Source organism: Rhinichthys klamathensis, unplaced genomic scaffold (genome assembly GCF_029890125.1).
Source record: "Rhinichthys klamathensis goyatoka isolate OS25496 unplaced genomic scaffold, OSU_Roscu_1.1 h1tg000123l_1, whole genome shotgun sequence".
Lineage (NCBI taxonomy): Eukaryota > Metazoa > Chordata > Actinopteri > Cypriniformes > Leuciscidae > Rhinichthys > Rhinichthys klamathensis.
Genome location: NW_026606660.1, coordinates 8,877,813 through 8,896,901, shown reverse-complemented (window position 1 = coordinate 8,896,901; position 19,089 = coordinate 8,877,813). Strand labels below are relative to the sequence as shown.

Here is a 19,089-nt window from a genome sequence, read left to right as displayed (position 1 = left end):
AGCAAAATTACAGATGTTCAATGTATTATATTTAATACATGAATGTTGCCACAATCCTTGTAATAGAAAGTTTGTATATATTTTTTTATATTTTTAAGGGGACCAATGAAGATATAATAATGGCCCATGGATATAGCTTGACTCCGATTCAGAGAGCTGAAAGGACATCCCATCAGACCAAAACCATTCAAGGCGTTTCACTACTTGCAACCTGGACACCTAAAAAAGAGTATAAAAGATCTAAAATATTTTGTGACATACTGTGGCCAAAAGTATTTGGAGACTCAAGCCATACTTATTGAATGCATTTAGTTGCATTCAATAACAAACTATCAAAGAAAATATCATCTGTGCTTAAATGAAGCAGGATCTTTATATTTAATCATTGACATTTTGACGATTTTTAGTGGATGTATGAAGTCAGTTCACACAGGCGTCCCCACAGGTGTAGTTCATCACATTAACTATGAACATATTCCACTAACCTTTTACAAGCACAAAGTGTCCAATTTTTCGTTCTATATTGCATCATTTCAAACCTAACAAATAAATTTTTTTGTGAAAATGTGCTAATGCTATCCTTTGTAAAAAAAAAAGAAAGCATACTTTTAAAAAGAGTACTCAATACAGAGATATTATACTTTACATTCGGTTCGCACAAATTACATTCTATTAATGTTTTCTGACCATTAATAGCATGTAATATGTAATTAAATGAAAATGTATTATAGTTAAACTTTTATATTAAATGCAATTAGTTAACCTAAATATATATTAAAATAACATACTTCTTTAAAGCATCACAAAAGATTATTAAAACTGAATGATTTGTAATACACTTTAATTTTAATGCACTTTAAAGTAAAACAAATTAAAACTAAACACTGTGCACTTAAGTGTGTTAGAAAAGCAATCATGGAAGTGTACTCTCTTTAAGTAGACTTAAGTGGCATTCTATTTCATCAATATTATATGTAAGTACAGTTTTAAAAATATATATACGGTACTACAAGTGCACATTCAACACAATTAAGCACACTTCTTTTTCACTAGGGATAGTCCTTTTAAAATAGATGTAGTTTCGATGTTTTGCATATAATGCAATGGCATTCAGACATTTTTAAGTAAGACGTCAATGTCCAAATACTTTTGAGGCTGCTATATACTTAGTTTTATGTGCATTATGACACTAAGGTTCACTAATCTATGTGTTGATATATTGGCATGTTCCACTTGCTATCAGCATGTCAATCTCTCAACGCGTCACTAGCGGAAGAGCGCAGAGGGTGGCCTTGGACCCAAATGATCATCTAGTTTCACGCTACCTGAGAAGAGCGTCCAAAAGCTGTCATCAGCTCCCCCTCAGCTCTATTTAGGGAGCAGTAACACAGCGAGTAATTGCCCCGTCACTTACTCCACTCATCTGTGCTGCGGGTCTGTCTGGAGCCAGCGCACCCACGCATCCCTCCTCCCAACCTCTCCAGCACTCACCTGAGAGCTGATAACGCAAGATTTACTACCTGCACGGCTGGACTTGCGCCACTCCCTCGCTCTTGAAAAAGGCCCTTTTAATTACTAGCTTTTTCCAGTCACGAGGGTCACTGAAAGGTTCCTGTTGGACGCGGTTGAGAGGCTTTATATGAGAGCCGCCTGCCTACGGGGTAGATGGATAGCGGGGCAGGTTGAAGGTTCCTCCTTACGGTTCAGGAATGTTTCTTTTCAGCGCAGGCAGGGCCAGTGACTTTGGTGTGACCTTCTAGGTCTTTCGTTGAGGCTTAACCGTGCCAGAGTGGGGTGATAAATCTAGCTTGTCACAGGCCTTAGTGAACGAAACGTACGCAATAAATTGGCGCTGTCAGTGGAGCCGTGGGGACGTGGGTGGCGGAGGGCCTCTCCTGCCTGTCTGCAGTTCGCGGAACACAAAGAGCCCACACACAAAGTCAGTTCTAGGTTGTTTCTCCCGCTGTCTACAGTTCAAACAGTGGTGTGAAGTTATGGCAGAGACGATCTGTGCAAATAGACTGACGCATCATCTTTTTATGGCAGAACATAGGGCCTATATCACATTGACTTGGCACTTAAAATGGTTTACGTTTGAGGTCCAAGAAATATTCCTGTGAGACCCTAATATTAGATTGATAGACATTTCAGTAATGAAAAAGTCTGAGACCACTGATGATAATAAGGCTTCTATTTTTATTTATTTATTATTATTCTGATACAGAAAACCTAAGATGCCAACATTTCTTCTGATCACATGATCATGATTCTCATGATCTCAACACTTAACTGTACATAACTCACCATTCTCTCGTCAGCCACAAACCATGATATATGTTTGGGGTTGGTAAGATATTTTAATGTTTTTGAAAGAAGTCCCTTACGCTTTCCAAGGGTGCATTTATTTGACCATACAATCAAACAGTAAAACTGGCACTGTAACAATTTAAAGTCACTGTTTTCTATTTGAATATATTTTAAAATGTAATTTATTCCTGTGATGGCAAAGCTGAATTTTCAGCATTATCACATGATCCTTCAGAAATCATTCTAATATGATGATTTGCTGCTTAAGAAACATTTCTTATTATTATCAATGTTGAAAACAGTTGTGCTGCTTAAGATTTTTGTGGAAACTGTGATCATTTTTTTTTTCAGGATTCTTTGATGAACAGAAAGGAAAAAAAATCTGTATTTATTTAAAATATAATTATTTTGTAACATTATAAATGTCTTTACTGTCACTTCAATTGAACGCATCCTTGCTGAAAAAAAAATGGATTTAACAGAAGTAAAGCATGACATCTTAGGTTTTCTGTATTTTGAAGAAAATCAAATAAAAATTGATTCCCTCTAATTGTTTGTTCTGTCCACAGTGCTGAAGGCTATAAAACCATCCACTATTTGTGTACCACTCCTGCCAGTCAAGTCGTGCCTGTTGAACTCCAGCTTGCTTCTAGAATCTGCCACACTCAAAAACTGATCACTGCAACAGCACAGTTTAACCAGCAGAGGGAAGCACTTGGACATATATCTGTACATCCTGACATACAGAGGTATAAGCCTGGCTCTTGTTATTTCTTTTAGGGTGATTCTTATTAAAGCTCATTGATTATAAATTCAGGTCACTCGTTTGAACTCTCCACCCGTTTGAATCCCTCTTAAGATGTATTTCCATTCCTAAAGATATTTTCAGACGTGATGACGTATCATTAATGCTGTAATACTCATTGTAGGCTGGTGTGTGAAGGTGTTTCTGTTGATTCTACTGGGGTTTCACCACAGACAGACTGTGTTTCCCACATACCTAAACAGACGTCAGATACTCTGGAGGACTGGCAGAAAATAGCAGATTATTACGTGGAGAGACCAAGGATTATGATGTGTGGACATGCTGTAAGAAAGATCTATTGTTTTATGACTCACCGGCAGTGACTTTCATCAAAGTGACTAATGCGTGACACTGACAACTAGATCTTTTTAAAACCAAGGCTCTGGTTTTAAGGAAGTACATGAAAAACAGAGGCTGTAATTTATGATTTATGATTAGATAATTATGATATTTAGTGCATTATCAAATATATAATAAACTTTTAGTTAAAACTGACTTTTTATGTCTGTGATCTTCCTTGAATAGTTTATATATAAAACTATAATACAGTTTTAAACAGTTGTTTATGTTCTTTCAAACAGCTAATAAACCTAGGGTATTGTCCCAGGGTACTGGAAATATTCTGTCACTAGATGGCATTAGACACACATTATTTTTCCCAATAGAATTAACAGATGAATGAAAGATTTTCATATTTTTTATTGTTCAGGCTGGGTCATTAAATGTAGACTGTTGAATAAATTTCACATTAGGCCCTTTGATTATCACTTGGATTATTAGATAACAGCTCCTTCCAACATCCAATTATTGTATTTCTTTATTTCTCATAGGCAACACTGTGTCCCTGTGAGCTCAGAATGTTCTGGAACCCAGCACCTCCTAAATTCATCTGTGCTCCCTGTGTTATGAAAGACACACTTTTCCCCAAATACCAGGTACAGCAGCACCATTCCCAGATGGACATCTGCTTCCTTCTCAGTGTGCTGGGTCTTTTTAACAGCACCTTTTTTTCTGCAGAAATCACTGCATGCCTCCCCCATCAGCTTCCTGCTTTTACACTGTATTCAGAGAAGGGCCTATAGCAGCTCTGTTTTCTCTCTGTTATTATCTTGATTTGAATACAATTCTCTTGTAAGCGCATAATATAAGAAAAACGAGGTGAAACGTTTTGAGAATAATCTTGAGTTTAAATAAAATTATGAGCACGACATGCATATTAACGCCTGTAATTCACATGAATTATAGTTATTAATATTATCTCAAAGATATTTCCTTTTAGCTTGTTCATGCTGGTAATATTAAATTCCTTATGTTACCTTCTGATCTGGAAAAATGCTAGCATAAAAAGTGAATTCCAATTTAATAAATTTTTTAGCCAGTTTTTCTTTATTAAATTTTGTGTCCTTAGGTAACTCAGCCAGACCTGTGCAAAGAGAATCTGTTGAATCTTTTGGACGAGCACAACGTGGCGGAGTCAGTTAGCCATGTGATGAATGCAGAACAGATTACTTCTGAGGTCTGTTTATTGAATTAACCTTAAATTAGTTTAAGGTGGAAATCCTCCAAATTCCTGGATGCTACAATACTTATATTATGTAACACCATGAAGCTCTTTATGAACACGCTATTCTGAAATATATATATATATATTTATTATAGTGTTTCTATGTATTTTCACTACCATTGAAAGTTTGGGGTCAGTCAGATTTGACTTTATTTATGTCACCGGTGGTTGCAAATGAAGTTTCAAAATGCAGCAGTTTTAAATGTATTTTAACTAAACTCAGGGCACTCAGGACACAGAACAGAACAACCACGTAAAAGCAACAATAACGGACAACTGAACTAAACCAAACACAGGGCTTAAATACACAGTGAACTAATCAAAGAAATTAGACACAGCTGCACATAATAATCAGTCAATGAATAACCAAGGTAACTAACAGGAAACTGAACTAAACGTGAAAAATCACCCAAACACACAAAGAGCAGATAACGCGTAACAATATATGTGTGTGTGTATTTTTTTTTTTAAATACACAAATATTATTTATATATATAGTAAAAATAGTAATATTACATAATATATACTCGCAGTAAAAACAGTTATATTGTTAAGGAATATTATAATGCATGCATAATACATATTTTTATTTAGGAAATTGAAAAATATTTGATTTAGTTTTTGATGCAGTATAGAATGTCACAATGCAGAACACTGCTTGAAATGTCAACTCTTCATATTTGTCATCTTACATAAATAAAATAAAAAAAGGAAGAAAACAAGATAAGAAAGATTTTGTTACTTTGCATTCATGTCACTTACTCCAGTGAGTTCTCAAGAGAGTTTTCAGAATAAAATTGTGTTGGACATTCTCTAAAAATTTGGCCTTGTCCCCAGGAAAATGTCTCGCCTATTAAGTGTAAGTCTGTGGCAGACTTCAGAACAACAGCCTCACTGACTCTCTCTGGGTTCATCTCAACAGAACAGGTTAAAAACCTTTCCTTTTTTTTTTGTTGGAGAATTATTTAATAAATTCCTAGTACTTTTTATTGGTTAGCTTTGTTTATTTTAATGTAAAGCTAGATTCTCAGTAATATAACAACAGTACTCTTTCCTGTTCCTTTGGCTATGGAATTTTAGCATTTAGAAATTTTTATATTCTTCCAAGACACTGTTTTGTGTTTATATTATATAAGGTACCTAAAACCGTTTTTATTCTTTTTACTGTAATATTTGGAAACAAGCAGCTCTGTTGCATTGAAACCAGTGCAACCAGAATTTCACCTCTTGTAATATCCTGTCTCCCCCCGGGGTTTCAGACCAGACGGACTTGTTCTGCCCCGCACTTAACCCCAGATCTTGAGCCTCGTCTTCAGCTGCAGTCTGACTTCACCAGCCTTTCCCAGGAGCTGGAGCATGTGTGGTGGCAGTGGCAGCAGAACACAATCTGTGCAGCTCTGGCCAGAGAGCCCCCATCCAATGCCAAACAGGCAAAGCCCCAGGAGGTTCACACAGAGCCCAACTCATCAGAGTGGCCCCGCCAGACCCCAAACCACAGAAGGAACCCACACAAAGCCAAAGAGAGGGCAAGGGTGTCCTGTTCCAAACGCAGGGTCACGAAGAGAGGAAAGACACGCAGCTCTGTCAAAACGGCATACTTTTGGAAAAAACTGAGAGAGCCACCACGGACACTAACAAGGTTTTACTTTTGTTATAAAAGCATATCTTTAATTCCAAAACAAGACCAAAACATGAAATTGCATGTAAACCAATGACATAAAATATTCTCTCACAGCATTCTATGATGCAATGCATCTTGTATCTCATAAATGTTCTAGAAGAAACAGTTTTGTACATCATCTTTCTTGAACTTTTGTAAGAACTTTTGTGTTTATCTTTCTTGTATTTTCTAAAAGGAGCGAGTCTCTGTGTCAGATACCATGGGAGTCCAAAACTTCCAAAGGGCAAGTTTCACCCCCCCTCTGCCTCAGTCTGCCTATGCTCCTAGATTTTGAGAGCTTTGCCACAGATCGTGGTGGAATACCTGACACTACATCACCCAGAGAGTGGGTTAGAGACATATGGGGCGCCTGGTTCGACGAGGTTTTTCCTCCTCTGGAAAATGTTCAGAGCTCAAGCTCTCTCCCTGCTGGTCTGGAGGAGAACCAGCTTCCACAGGACGAGATCCAGAATCTGGAAAAAGTTGATGTGTCTGAGGTTTTGGATAACGGTCTCACTACAGCTGATTTGGAGCATGAAGTGGCCAAGCTGACCCAAACTTTGACTGAACGTGGAAACCGCGGTGCCTTCGACTGGTGTCGGCGTGGAGCACTTTACATTAAACTTGGTTATCTCAACCAGGCCCTTGAAGATCTCAATGCTGTAAGCCTTATTTTTTTAATTAGTAATGCAAGCTAAGGTAAACATCACTAATACTGATTCTCATAAGCTTTCATTCAGTGTTTGTTCATTATTAAATGGTTCATTTCAGAAATCATTATCCAAACCAGAACAGAACATTCTGCTAATGCAACCTGATTTTCCGCTTAGTTTATCGTGTACTAATGATCGATCTGTTGTTTTTCTGTTTTTAAAGGCCATCTCCCTGGAGCCCCATTTACTGGATGCCTTCTGGCACAGGCACAGCATATACCTGCTGAGAAACGACCCCGATAGAGCTTTGGACGATCTAAACGTCATCGTTAAAAACAACAAGAAGCATGCAGGTGTGCGCATGAGTCCCCTTTCATTACCAGACAGCAGGAGAGACAAGATTCTGATGTAATACTAATGTCTGACCTCTGTATTGGGCAAAACAGAACCTGTACGGTTAAAGGGCATGTATCAAAATATAGTAGGGGTGTAACGATACCCTCATGTCACGATTCGATACATATCACAATACTGAACTCACGATACGATATTATTGCGATACTCCAAGACATATGGTAAAAGGTTAACAAAAAATGTACTGTTGATTAAAATGCTAAATTTGATATTACATTGTGGGTTTAAATGAATAGTTTTGGAATGGTGACACCAGAATAACAATATTCCTGATTCTGAAGCTGAAAATACAGAATAATTTTAGACGAATATGCTTGCACTCTGTCACTGACTAGATATATTTAAAATAAATGTCAGGTAACATAAGACATTTGGCATTATCAGGACCCACAAATATCCCCCCACTGCATTATTATACACTATATTCAACAATATATGTAGTAGTTTAATGTAGTACTGACACTAAAACTTTTTGAAATTTTTTCAATTTTTATTTTGGGGGAACTATCCTCGATACATATTGTCACTATCCACGATATGTATTGTTGCATTTTTGTATTGCGATATATTGTGGCACGATATATTGTTACACCCCTAAAATATAGACATAGACATACTCCAACGTTAGCAATGCTAAGCTTCCCCCTCTGTTCGCACAGACCAAAGTAAGTTCCTTCAGAACAGGGTTATTATTTTTAAATAAAACTAAAATATTTTTGTTAATTGAAATAAAGCTAAAATAAAATATAAATATTAGATGAAAAATGTCATTTACAGAAAATTAGAAATGCTGGCTTGACAACTGAAATAAGTTAAAGCACTAAACTTACTAAATGGAAATAAATAAAAACAAAAAAATGAAATAAAAATGAAATGAAACCTAAATAATAATATTTTAAAAAATGGCAAAATATTTAACAAAAAATAAAACACAAATCATAAAAATAAAAACCAATTCAAAATATTTATAAAATTATAGAATTAATTAAAATAATATAAATAATACTAAAATAACACAGATTCAGAATTTGTCATGATCATGATATGAAATCCATGAGCACATTAACATATGACTGCCCACATTATAATATGGCTACGTTCACAATGTCAGGTTTTGAGATTTACAACTACATTTGCTTACTGGTGTGTCTTGAAAAGTCCCATTAACACAGCAACTCACCGTAGTGTCTCGGATACTGTCTGTATGAACGTGGTACGGGAGTCGAGTCTGTATCCTCTGACCAGTAACCACAGCAACAGTATCAAAGATGGCGACATCTATGAAACTGAAAAGTATTATCACTTTTGACACGACAAGAGTCCAATCAAGCTGCGAGTTCATTCGTCAAATCTTCATTAAACGACAGGAGTTTTGAAAATGAACACGTGTGAGTTTGATTATAGAATATAATAACACTCCCATTAATAATTGAACTGTCTGTGACTGTGAACACAACCATATTAAGGACTCAAATACACGACTGCCAACCGTATTCTGCAGCTGTGTGAATGTGGCCTATAAATTAGCATTATAATAAAAGTTCTTCAGTATTTGTCAGCCTAGCCCTGCAGCAAAAGCCTACAAAGGTAAAGGTCAGAGAAAGGATGTAAAATGACCATGTAAAAGTAAATTATCTTTTTTTTTGGTGCACAAAACTTTCTTCAGAACAAAGTGTTGAAGCTCATGACTAATGCCAATTGTGTTCCAGACGCCTTCATGTCTAAAGCAGAAATCTACAAACAAAGAGGGGAAACTGCACTGGCTGCATTCAGCTACACCCAAGCCATCAAAGTCAAGCCAGATGATGCAGAGATATACTTTAAAAGGGCAAAGATGTATGAGAAGATGGGCGAAGTACTGCTGGCCATGGAAGACTACGCCAAAGTAAGCCCTATGAAACAATATAAATACTGTAGATTTGAATTTACAGAAATACCAGTGCTTACAAGGTGATGTTGATAGACCAATCACAATTAACTATATTACTTACATTATTTTCTGCCAGGAAGATTTTGAACATTAATGTCATAAGTGTGGTAATTTACCTAGGTTACATTTGCCTTGATCTTCTGAGATTAAAGAGTTTATCTACAAAAAAAACTACGGTATACTGTAACTTTCAGAAGTCAAAACTTCTTTCATTTTCCAAAGACCACAAATTAAAACTTAGCCTTAAAAACATCAATGAATCTGAGTTATGAAAGTTAAAGTACATTTTTATAGTGCAATACTTTTATCTTTTACAAACACCAACCACATTTACATGCCAGCAAAGCCTATTCAATGTCCAGAAATTTGACATAAAAAATTACACGAGGCTGGACAGTTGCATTTTCTTGATTTTTATCTGTTTTATGTTTTATTAATTCATTAATTTATTTGTCGTCCTTTTTATATTCTGACCTGTAAAGCACTTTGAGCTACATTTTATACAGTATATGAAAGGTGCTGTACAAATTAAATGTACTATCAAATCATAATAAATAATATTATCATTATTAAAATGTATTTTTTTTTATATTATTCTCAAGCATCCGAAGAATACCGCCAAGAGTTGTTGAACTGTTGAACAGTTGTTCCTGGCTGTGTGTAGCACCTGCATTTCCTTTTTGCAGTCGGATATTGACAGTTTATGCAGCACATTTCAGCATGAATTATGTTGTGAACCTGTCAGAAAGTGATACAGGTTTCACAAAAGGCTGTTTTCAAAAGATGGGAGGGTTAAAATCATCCTGGGCAAGAGAACTGCAATTTGAAGGGGATGTTTCTTAAAAACAGCACAAAAAAAACGAGCCGCTTAACGGTCTGTTTAATTCTAGGGGTCAGAGAGAAGGTGGAAAATGGTTTTTGAAAAAAACTAAACTAAAAACACACAAAAAAGCATTTGAATGGAGTCTGTTCATTATTTGTGTTTCAAGTACTGTAAGAAGGTTTTATGTATTATTGTATGCACACTTTAAGGGCTATATTTGTCTTGTTTTAGGCTTGGTGGACAGAATTAGTCAGTTTTACTGTCGGCAGGCACATCATGCAATCTGAATATGAATAGTTCACAAATGAGCACTGGTATTGTTGATTATAGACCGTTGTTCTAAATAGCTGCATAATAATCGCCTCAATGATTGCAGTATACATGAAACATGGAAGATTTCAAAATAAACCGTTTTTGACCACCAGACCTTCACTATCGACTCAACAAGGACAGATGCAATGATGGCCCATGGAATACAGCACTTCAACAGCTCCAAATGGATGGTGGCCTTGGAAGACTTTACCTTACTGCTAAAGCAAGAACCTGGGAATGCTATAGCCAGGTCAGTATTATTATGAGGATTATATACAGGGGTGCACATAACTGGTGCCCATGTGTGGTTAAAAATAAACAAGCAGCAGAAAATGTGGAGGGAAGCGCTTCTGAGTACCAACATTTGTGGGGACAGGGACAAGTAAGATTTTTCTCCAGCTCTAGTAAGATAGCAATCATGATGATAAGTGTGTTCATTAATGATTAGGGGAGCAACGGATCGCAGTTGATCCGTGATCTGTACGGATCAGGCCCCACGGTTCGGCACACATGGGATTCGGGGATTAACTCCTCAGTTTAACCATCATAGAGTGAAAGTTTATCATTTTAACGTGTTTTGTCTTGCCAATTTACACATTCAAACGATTTTTAACGCTGCAGAAGAGGTGAAAATCGGGACTCATGCGCTGTTATCTGTGCGCACAGACTCTTACACGCAGAAAGAGAGAGAGAGAGAAGCATTTCAGACAGCGCTCGAACACCGAATTGATTCCTCTTTCACATTTACTTGTGCTTGAATGGACAAATACACTCAAAGTTATGTCAAAATACCCATGTCAGCAAGTGAACAGTTGAGAAAGAAACCGGATGTGTATCAGTGTATTCGGTCTGTGTATTCGTTCCATGCATTCGGTCTTAAAGTAGCAGCAGCCTAATATTCCTGCTGTTGTCTGTGCCATTAATGTTAATAAAATGAAAAAAAAATACAGCTTTAACAAAGATGAACCTATATTTAATTTCTACAGTGAACAAATAGTGTTATTTTACATTTAGGCAGCTTGTAGGATAAGTGTGCCGCGTAAAGTGTGAGTACCAAGCAGCATCTCGTGGTGCTCCCTTGAGAACCAGAACAAAAAAGTTATGTGCAACTCAAATTATATACCTCATTCAGCATGCTTAAAGTGCTAGTTCACCTATTTTCAACCCACTGTGTTGTTACAGTGTTAGTAGTACATGTAAAAGAACAATGCTTACTCTTTCTCCATGTTACCTGGAATGAGAAATTACCATTTATTTTGTCAGCAAAAGTTTTGCATCATTTTGACAGCTCTGGGGCTTTTGTGGAAACTACAGATTGCACTTCAGCATGTACAGTTGGATCAGTAATTAACCAAACACTTACTGTAAGAGTAGTTTTTTTTTAACTGAAAATGGCATCGTACTTTTTCTTCTCTTTAAAGTTCATTATGGTAAAAATGAAACAATATGGCAACTGCCTTCTTACTTGTAGGTGACAGCATTTGCTTCTGGGGGTTGGGCAGAAGGTGCTCTCTGTTTGGAGTAAAACATTGTATTCGTAGTCTTCCAAGTAGTTTGAAATAGAGGTTTTTCAGATTATCCATTGTAGTATTCTCTCTATATTTAAGATTCTTTGCAGCCTTTATTCACTGCCTACAATGCACTGGATCCTTCACTGGAAACCGAAAATAACTCACTCCTGTCCTGTTAAACCTTTACTCTTTGAATTCTTGCAGCCGGGAACAATACAAGTCAACACCTTTGTAACTAAAAGTTTGCTATGAAGTATTTCCTACTCAAGCAAGGTTATATTTGACTCTGGTCGAGCCTAGGAGCAGAAGCGTTTTTGCCAGCGGTGAATTACCGCTTTGTTTTCCACTAAATATAATTACCTTACATCTATGTTGATGTGTAAATCCAATTATATTTGTTTCACTCAATGCAGAACATACAGAGGAAGGATCTATTCCAAGCTGGGTCACTTTGAGAAGTCTATCGAGGACTTTTCTCTGGCTGTGCACTGGGATCCCAGTGATTGGTTGGCGTTTTACCACAGAGGCTGTCTGCTGAGGAAGATAATGCCTGATAAGGCCTTAAGAGATCTCAGCACATCTGGTAATGCACATGCTTGATATATACCACATGAACATTTTCACAGTTCTTTCACAGTTTCTCTATATAAAGATACCGTACCAACATTTTGAGAGCCTTGATGGAAACTGTCACCCAAGGGCATTTTTAAGTTAAGGTCTGGCACTTTATGTTGAGAACACAGTAGGAAAGGCAATATTACAAATGGTTTGTTCAACGCTTCATTTTAATTTGAAATTTACGCATGGGTGTCTTTCATGGATTTTTTTTTTTTTTCAGGAAGCCCATAGGAAAGAAAAAGTCAGAAACACCATCTCTTTAATATCTCTGTTTCTTCTAAACAGCAATGAGATTGCGTTTTTCTCAGTAATTTAAAAATGTGTCCCTTCTAGAGCCACAAAACAAAATGTCTCAAACTGTGCTCAGATTTGGCATGATCTGAAGTTTGCATTGAAAAGTCAAGATTTCAATATGAATATAAACATTTCACCCTAAAAATTATCTATTAAACTGAAACTATGCCATCCAGATCTATTTTATATTTCTATCTATTATGACTCATACTGTATGTCAAAAAACAAAAAAAACATTTGGGAAACAACAGACAAAGTTGATAATGTCCAAATATGGGCAGTCAGATGTTCATAGTCTCATTTACATGCAGATTTCTGAAGGACCCATTTTTTGTTTTTAGCCTAGATTTCATAAATAGTCTGGGGAGGGAAATCCTGTTTTCTGTGATATGTCTTTGATCTAAATCTTTAAATGAAGCCGTTCTACACACAATTAAACACAATCAATGGGGCCATTCTTTTAACATCTCATCACAGACAGCCTCATCTGTTGAATCAGTCATATGAGGATGTTGATATCACTACTCAGCCAAGAGAAAAAATAAGAGCCATATATTTTGCAACTGTAATCTGCTGCTTTGATCTCTGAAGCTTGCAGGAATATTTTGTCTGTGTTGTCTCCTGCAAACTGAACGGATTCATCAGTAAAGTGTTCCACACTGCCTACCTAAGCACTTCGTGCAGTGTAACAGGATCGTAGGCGTGAGTAGAGTTTCGGCACTGAGCCTGTTTTTGCGACACATGGCATGCAAAAAATGCACTTTAAGCCAATTTATCAACACAATCTTTTGCAGTATATGAAGCAGAATCATAAATACGGGACGTGATGGTAAACTGTCCATTGTGCCAATGGATGATATGCACATGAGATTTGCCTTGATGTTGAGAGTGGCGTGGGAGCTGTACCCCTGTCATGGGAAAGATGTCAATTTTGGGACACATCATCAGTAATGCACCTTTGAATCAGGGGGTCTTTCGGCCTTTCAACACTAGACACCCTCATCAAAGATGGCCAGCTACAGGGTGATCAAACCTGAGCTTGTGTCCCATGCCCAATCATGAAAATTGCCTGGTTTGTTACATGGCAGCACTGCCCATGGGACTATGCAAGGCAGGAGGCGTCCTCTTCCCTGAGTCAAGCCTAAGGCTGACCGCATACCTTGTTCAGCCTCCTCATGGAGGGTTGTGACATGGGTTCTCAAGTGGGGGATTAGTGAGTGGGTCATGTTGATGCTCTTTGAGCCCAACAAGGGTCCTTCCTCTTAATCCATATCCACTGGCTGGTTCTTTCGGCCGCTTCAGAGAATGATCTAATTGTTTGTCCCAGAGCCTGTCCACGAATGCCAAGGTCTTTCAGCAGTCTGATGGTAGAAGAAGCCACAAAACCTCTGCATCCCACTTCAACCGGATAGACGTTCGGTTTCCATCCTCGTTGTTGAGCGTCTGCTGCCAGTTCTGTATAGCGCAGTTTCTTGCGTTCATAGGCCTCATCCGTTGAATTCTCCCATGGGACTGTGAGCTCAGTGATGTAAACAGACTTCAATGAAGGGGACCAGAGAACCAAATCTGGCCTAAGAGTGGTGACTGCAATCTCAGGTGGAAAGATTAGTTGCTGGCCTATATCGACTAGCATCTTCCAGTCCCGGGCCATGGCTAGCTGTCCAGCTTCTGGTTTGGTAGGGGGATGGTTGGACTTTTTCTGTCCCTCTCGGATGAAGGTTGGGGCTGTGATGGACTTGATTGGTGGTATTCCTCTGGCTCTCAAGAGCTGCTGCCAGACTCTTGAGGACCTGGTTGTGTCTCCAGGTGTAGCGACCTTGTGTGAGGCTGGTCTTACAACCGACCAAGATGTCCTTACGAGTCGCTGGAGTTGGGCAGAGGGCACAGCTTGGGTCCTCGCCATACCACTGGTGGAGGTTTTTTTGGAGATGGGGGCACATCATAGGGGGCTCTGATGATGAAGCTGATGTTGCTTGCCTCCATTTCCCAGAGCTCCCTCCAGCTAAGCTTTCTCCTCTCTAGGCATTCCCACCTCATCCACTGTCCCTGCTTGGCAAGAGAGACAGCCTAAGCAATATAAAATAGCAAACCAGTCATCCATTGTCAGGCTTGATGCAAGTTCCACATGTTGACAAACTAGCAGCACTTTGGATTCCATTCTATGTGGATTAATGACCATTTTGAAGTAAATGTAAATTCAATGTTGATCAAGCTTGTAATAATTCTCAAAGAGAAACTCCCAATAACTGTATTATATTTTATTTGGAGTTATTAAAAGAAATACTCAAAGCAGAAATCCATAAATCACTTTATTTCGTGTATAGAGCCATGCAGCACTGTATTACAATATTGGCAGACACTTAAGATAATGCAAGTGGTACATTTGAGATCCTCAGAGACCATATGCCTTCAGATATATAAGTCAGAACTTTGTGCTGAGAAGTCAGACAAAAGCCAGATCATCTCATTAGCCATGTTTTATCTGTATATGTGTGTGTGTGTCATAGTTCTCATCAATGACAGTGCAGAAAACCTGAGCGCGTTCCTACACCGCGGTCTGGTCTACACGACGCTCCGGCACTGGCGGCAGGCTATGGCTGACTTTCAAGTCGTGATCAAACTTGACAGGTGATGTCCCAGCCACCTCCGCTCTGTGACGAAAATACCTTCATTTTCTTTTATTGAACAAGTGCACCAAAGGCAGGCCATAGTTAGGGCCAGAGCACCGATGGTGTGAGGACCCTATTGGAATTGCTCTGTTTATTGAGGATAAGTTTACTGAAGCTTGAAACTCACTTTTCAAAAGATTTTTTTCTGTGGAAAAAGTGACAGTCTTTGAGCAGCTGTGAGTTAAGCTAAAATCAATTAAATTGTATCCGAGTCATCATCTCTCCTCTCTGTGTGCAACTCTCTATCGTCACAGCAGAACTGCAGCTGTTGCTCATGTCAGTTTGGGACTGATCTGCATGCTGAAGATGGACCGAAATAATGAGGCCATTAAAAGCTTCAGTAATGCTTTGAAAGCAGACCCCACCCATGTAAAAGCCTACGTATGCCGGGCCAGAGCCTATTACAATGTAAGGGGATGTTGGATGATTTGGAGTGCCACATAAAAAAAAGATGTATTATTAATGTATTCATTTTACAATAAAAAATCATCACTGTTACTATTGTGTATTGTGGTTATAGCCCTAATAACTTTGGTGTGTGTTTGGTGCTATGTATATGAGTGATACGTCAAATCATGCGGCTTGTTTAGCAGAGGTGTTTCTAAACAACTGCAGTGATGATTTAACCTGGTGAACAATAATTTAAGTAAATGTAAAGAAAAATTGTAAAAATATCTCTCTCTCTCTCTCTCTCTCTCTCTCTCTCTCTCTCTCTCTCTCTCTCTCTCTGTCTCTCTCTCTCTCTCTCTCTCTCTCTCTCTCTCTCTCTATATATATATATATATATATATATATATATATATATTTAAATATATGTGTGTGTGAGATCATTTTTCAAAAGCCATTTTAAAAAGCATTTGGCTTTTAATTATCATTGCTTTTCCTTTTGTCATTTAGCCACATGAACTCATCAGTTGTAACTGATTTCTTCATTTTTAATTTTCAATTTAATAGTACAATAGCTGATTCTTATTTTTAAGTGGCACCTCTAGTGCATAATAGTAATTTGGGATTATGAATATTTTAATGTAGATTTTTATTTACTAAATTAAACTAGTGAACTTGTATTTTTCACAGGTGAATAATCTGAGTAGAGCGGTGAAGGATTTGACTCGAGCCATACATATGAAGCCAGACGCTTGTGATCTGCACATCATGAGGTTATTTGGACATACAACTGTTTGGTCAACTTTGCATGTCCTTGATTCTTTTATTATTTCTCTTGAGTTTGCTGCATGGTTCTTTGGAGATTAAAAATGGTTTTTAATTGGTGAATATTGGTGATATAGAAAAAAGTTGTTTGAATTTTTTGTTTCTTATTTTAGAGGGAAGTACTTGTATGAAATGAAGAAAATTGACATGGCTAGCCTCTGCATACGGTATGCAGAAGAAATGAAAACAGGTAATGATCATATAAAGTTAATATAACTTTAAAGGAGAACTCCGGCGCAAAATGAACCTTTGGTCTAATTAGACATTGTTACCTAGTCAACCGTTATCTGAGATTTGTTTTCATGATTATCGAATGTAAATAGTTTTATCTCTAAAAACAGTTTAGCCTATAACGCTAGTATAACGCTAGTATATTGGGCATAGAGTAATGACAAAAACAAATCGCTTGTTAATACCACTAACAAGGCTCAAAATAGCCCCACACTAACACGGTAGCATAATGAGGGTCCCTACCTTCAAACCGAAGCATTGAGAACTTTGTCAGTGTCCAGACAGTTTAATAAGAAGATATTTTATACATAGAGTCAACTTCGCATATACAGGCAGAAGCCATCTTTGAAAAACAGTCTCTACCAGTCGATCTACGAACGCCGATCCAAGCCTGCTGTTCGCGCTCACCTTATCACAACTTATAGCTCGTTCACATCTCACCAGCGCACTTGGATCTGCGTTCGTAGATTGACTGGTAGAGACTGTTTTTCAAAGATGGCTTCTGCCTGTTTATGCGAAGTTGACTCTATGTATAAAATATCTTCTTATTAAACTGTCTGGACACTGACAAAGTTCTCAATGCTTCGGTTTGAAGGTAGGGACCCTCATTATGCTACCGTGTTAGTGTGGGGCTATTTTGAGCCTTGTTAGTGGTATTAACAAGCGATTTTTATTTGTCATTACTCTATGCCCAATATACTAGCGTTATACTAGCTTTATAGGCTAAACTGTTTTTAGAGATAAAACTATTTACATTCGATAATCATGAAAACAAATCTCAGATAACGGTTGACTAGGTAACAATGTCTAATTAGACCAAAGGTTCATTTTGCGCCGGAGTTCTCCTTTAAGGCAAATTGCAAGCATACTTTTAGTTCCTGAAAGATCTAAGCTCTTATCACATGCTATCTTTTAAAGGGGCCATGACTTGAGAAATCAAATTTGCCTTGATGTTTTGACATATAAGAGGACTTTGTATCAGTAAAACATCATGCAAGTTTCATAGATTAAATCTGCCTTCTCATTATATATAAAGCATGTATTTAACCAAGCTCCAAAATTGCCTCATTTGGATGTTGTGGGATGTTTGTCACACTTTAGTTTGAGGTAACAAATATTCACTATTAAGTAAGACGTTTGCCTCAATAAACTCCTAATTTACTTCTTATTAATAGTTAGTAATGTTGTAAAGGTTAAGTTTAGGTATCGGGTAGGACTAAGGGATGTAGAATATAGTCATGCAGAATAAGGCATTAATATGTGCTTTATAAGTACAAATAAACAGTCAATATGCTCGTTATATGCAATCTAATAAGCAACTAGTTAATAGTGAGACTTGGACCTAAACTAAAGTGTTTACCTAAACTCTTGTAAGATGAAGATGAAAAAAATGTATGCACATTTTGATGGAAAGAACATCACAACATGTATTTCCATCAAGAGGTGCATCAAGGTGCATTTTGGTCAAGATCTTGTATTGAGAATGCAAGAGTCCAGCACTCTGTAAAGTCTCCTCCAGCACATCCCAAAGGCCCAAATTAATTTAACGTCTGGACTCAAAGGTGCAATTTATTTGTGAAAATCATTCTTCATTCTTTCACAATTTGAGCCTGATGAATCTTGTCTTGACATTGTCATCCTAGAATATGGCCATGATGTGTCTTCCTACATAGTTATTTAAGAAATGAAGAGCTTCACACTCCAACAATTAGGGTTAGAAGAACTGTTGCCAAACATATAACATGCTAGAAACATGATAACCACTCCAATAATGATCCAATCATAGACTATTAAGCATTTGCCTATTTAAATCCAAACAGCAACTTTTTGGTGGCCGGGCAGTCAGTGGCGGTTCTAGCCCATTTCAACTGGGGGGGCCAAGCTGGGGCCAGTTGTACTGTTAGAGGGGCCAGTTACATTTAGACCTTATTGTTGTCATATCATTTTCTGCACTGCTGCAGGCATTAACAGGCAAAATACCGTATTTATAATCATTCAACAATGTATTTGCATTTCCATTATATTTTTACATTTGCATTACATATTCAGTATTAGTCACAGTAACTGTAATAGACATGATGTCCTT

General features: G+C 37.5%; 1 protein-coding gene across 2 annotated transcripts in view; it reads left to right on the top strand.

Moving 5' to 3' along the window:
• Positions 1–19,089, top strand: part of ttc6 (tetratricopeptide repeat domain 6) — a 45,755-nt gene that overhangs the window by 7,825 nt on the left and 18,841 nt on the right. For both annotated transcript variants that reach the window (XM_056256084.1, XM_056256085.1), the window contains exons 3-18: positions 99–229; positions 2,877–3,056; positions 3,237–3,396; positions 3,943–4,047; positions 4,521–4,628; positions 5,514–5,603; positions 5,936–6,315; positions 6,533–6,998; positions 7,213–7,342; positions 9,113–9,288; positions 10,582–10,718; positions 12,393–12,562; positions 15,399–15,519; positions 15,818–15,968; positions 16,638–16,720; positions 16,886–16,962. In XM_056256084.1, coding sequence (XP_056112059.1) covers positions 99–229; positions 2,877–3,056; positions 3,237–3,396; positions 3,943–4,047; positions 4,521–4,628; positions 5,514–5,603; positions 5,936–6,315; positions 6,533–6,998; positions 7,213–7,342; positions 9,113–9,288; positions 10,582–10,718; positions 12,393–12,562; positions 15,399–15,519; positions 15,818–15,968; positions 16,638–16,720; positions 16,886–16,962 — 2,665 coding nt within the window. The remainder of the gene's footprint in view (positions 1–98; positions 230–2,876; positions 3,057–3,236; positions 3,397–3,942; positions 4,048–4,520; positions 4,629–5,513; positions 5,604–5,935; positions 6,316–6,532; positions 6,999–7,212; positions 7,343–9,112; positions 9,289–10,581; positions 10,719–12,392; positions 12,563–15,398; positions 15,520–15,817; positions 15,969–16,637; positions 16,721–16,885; positions 16,963–19,089) is intronic.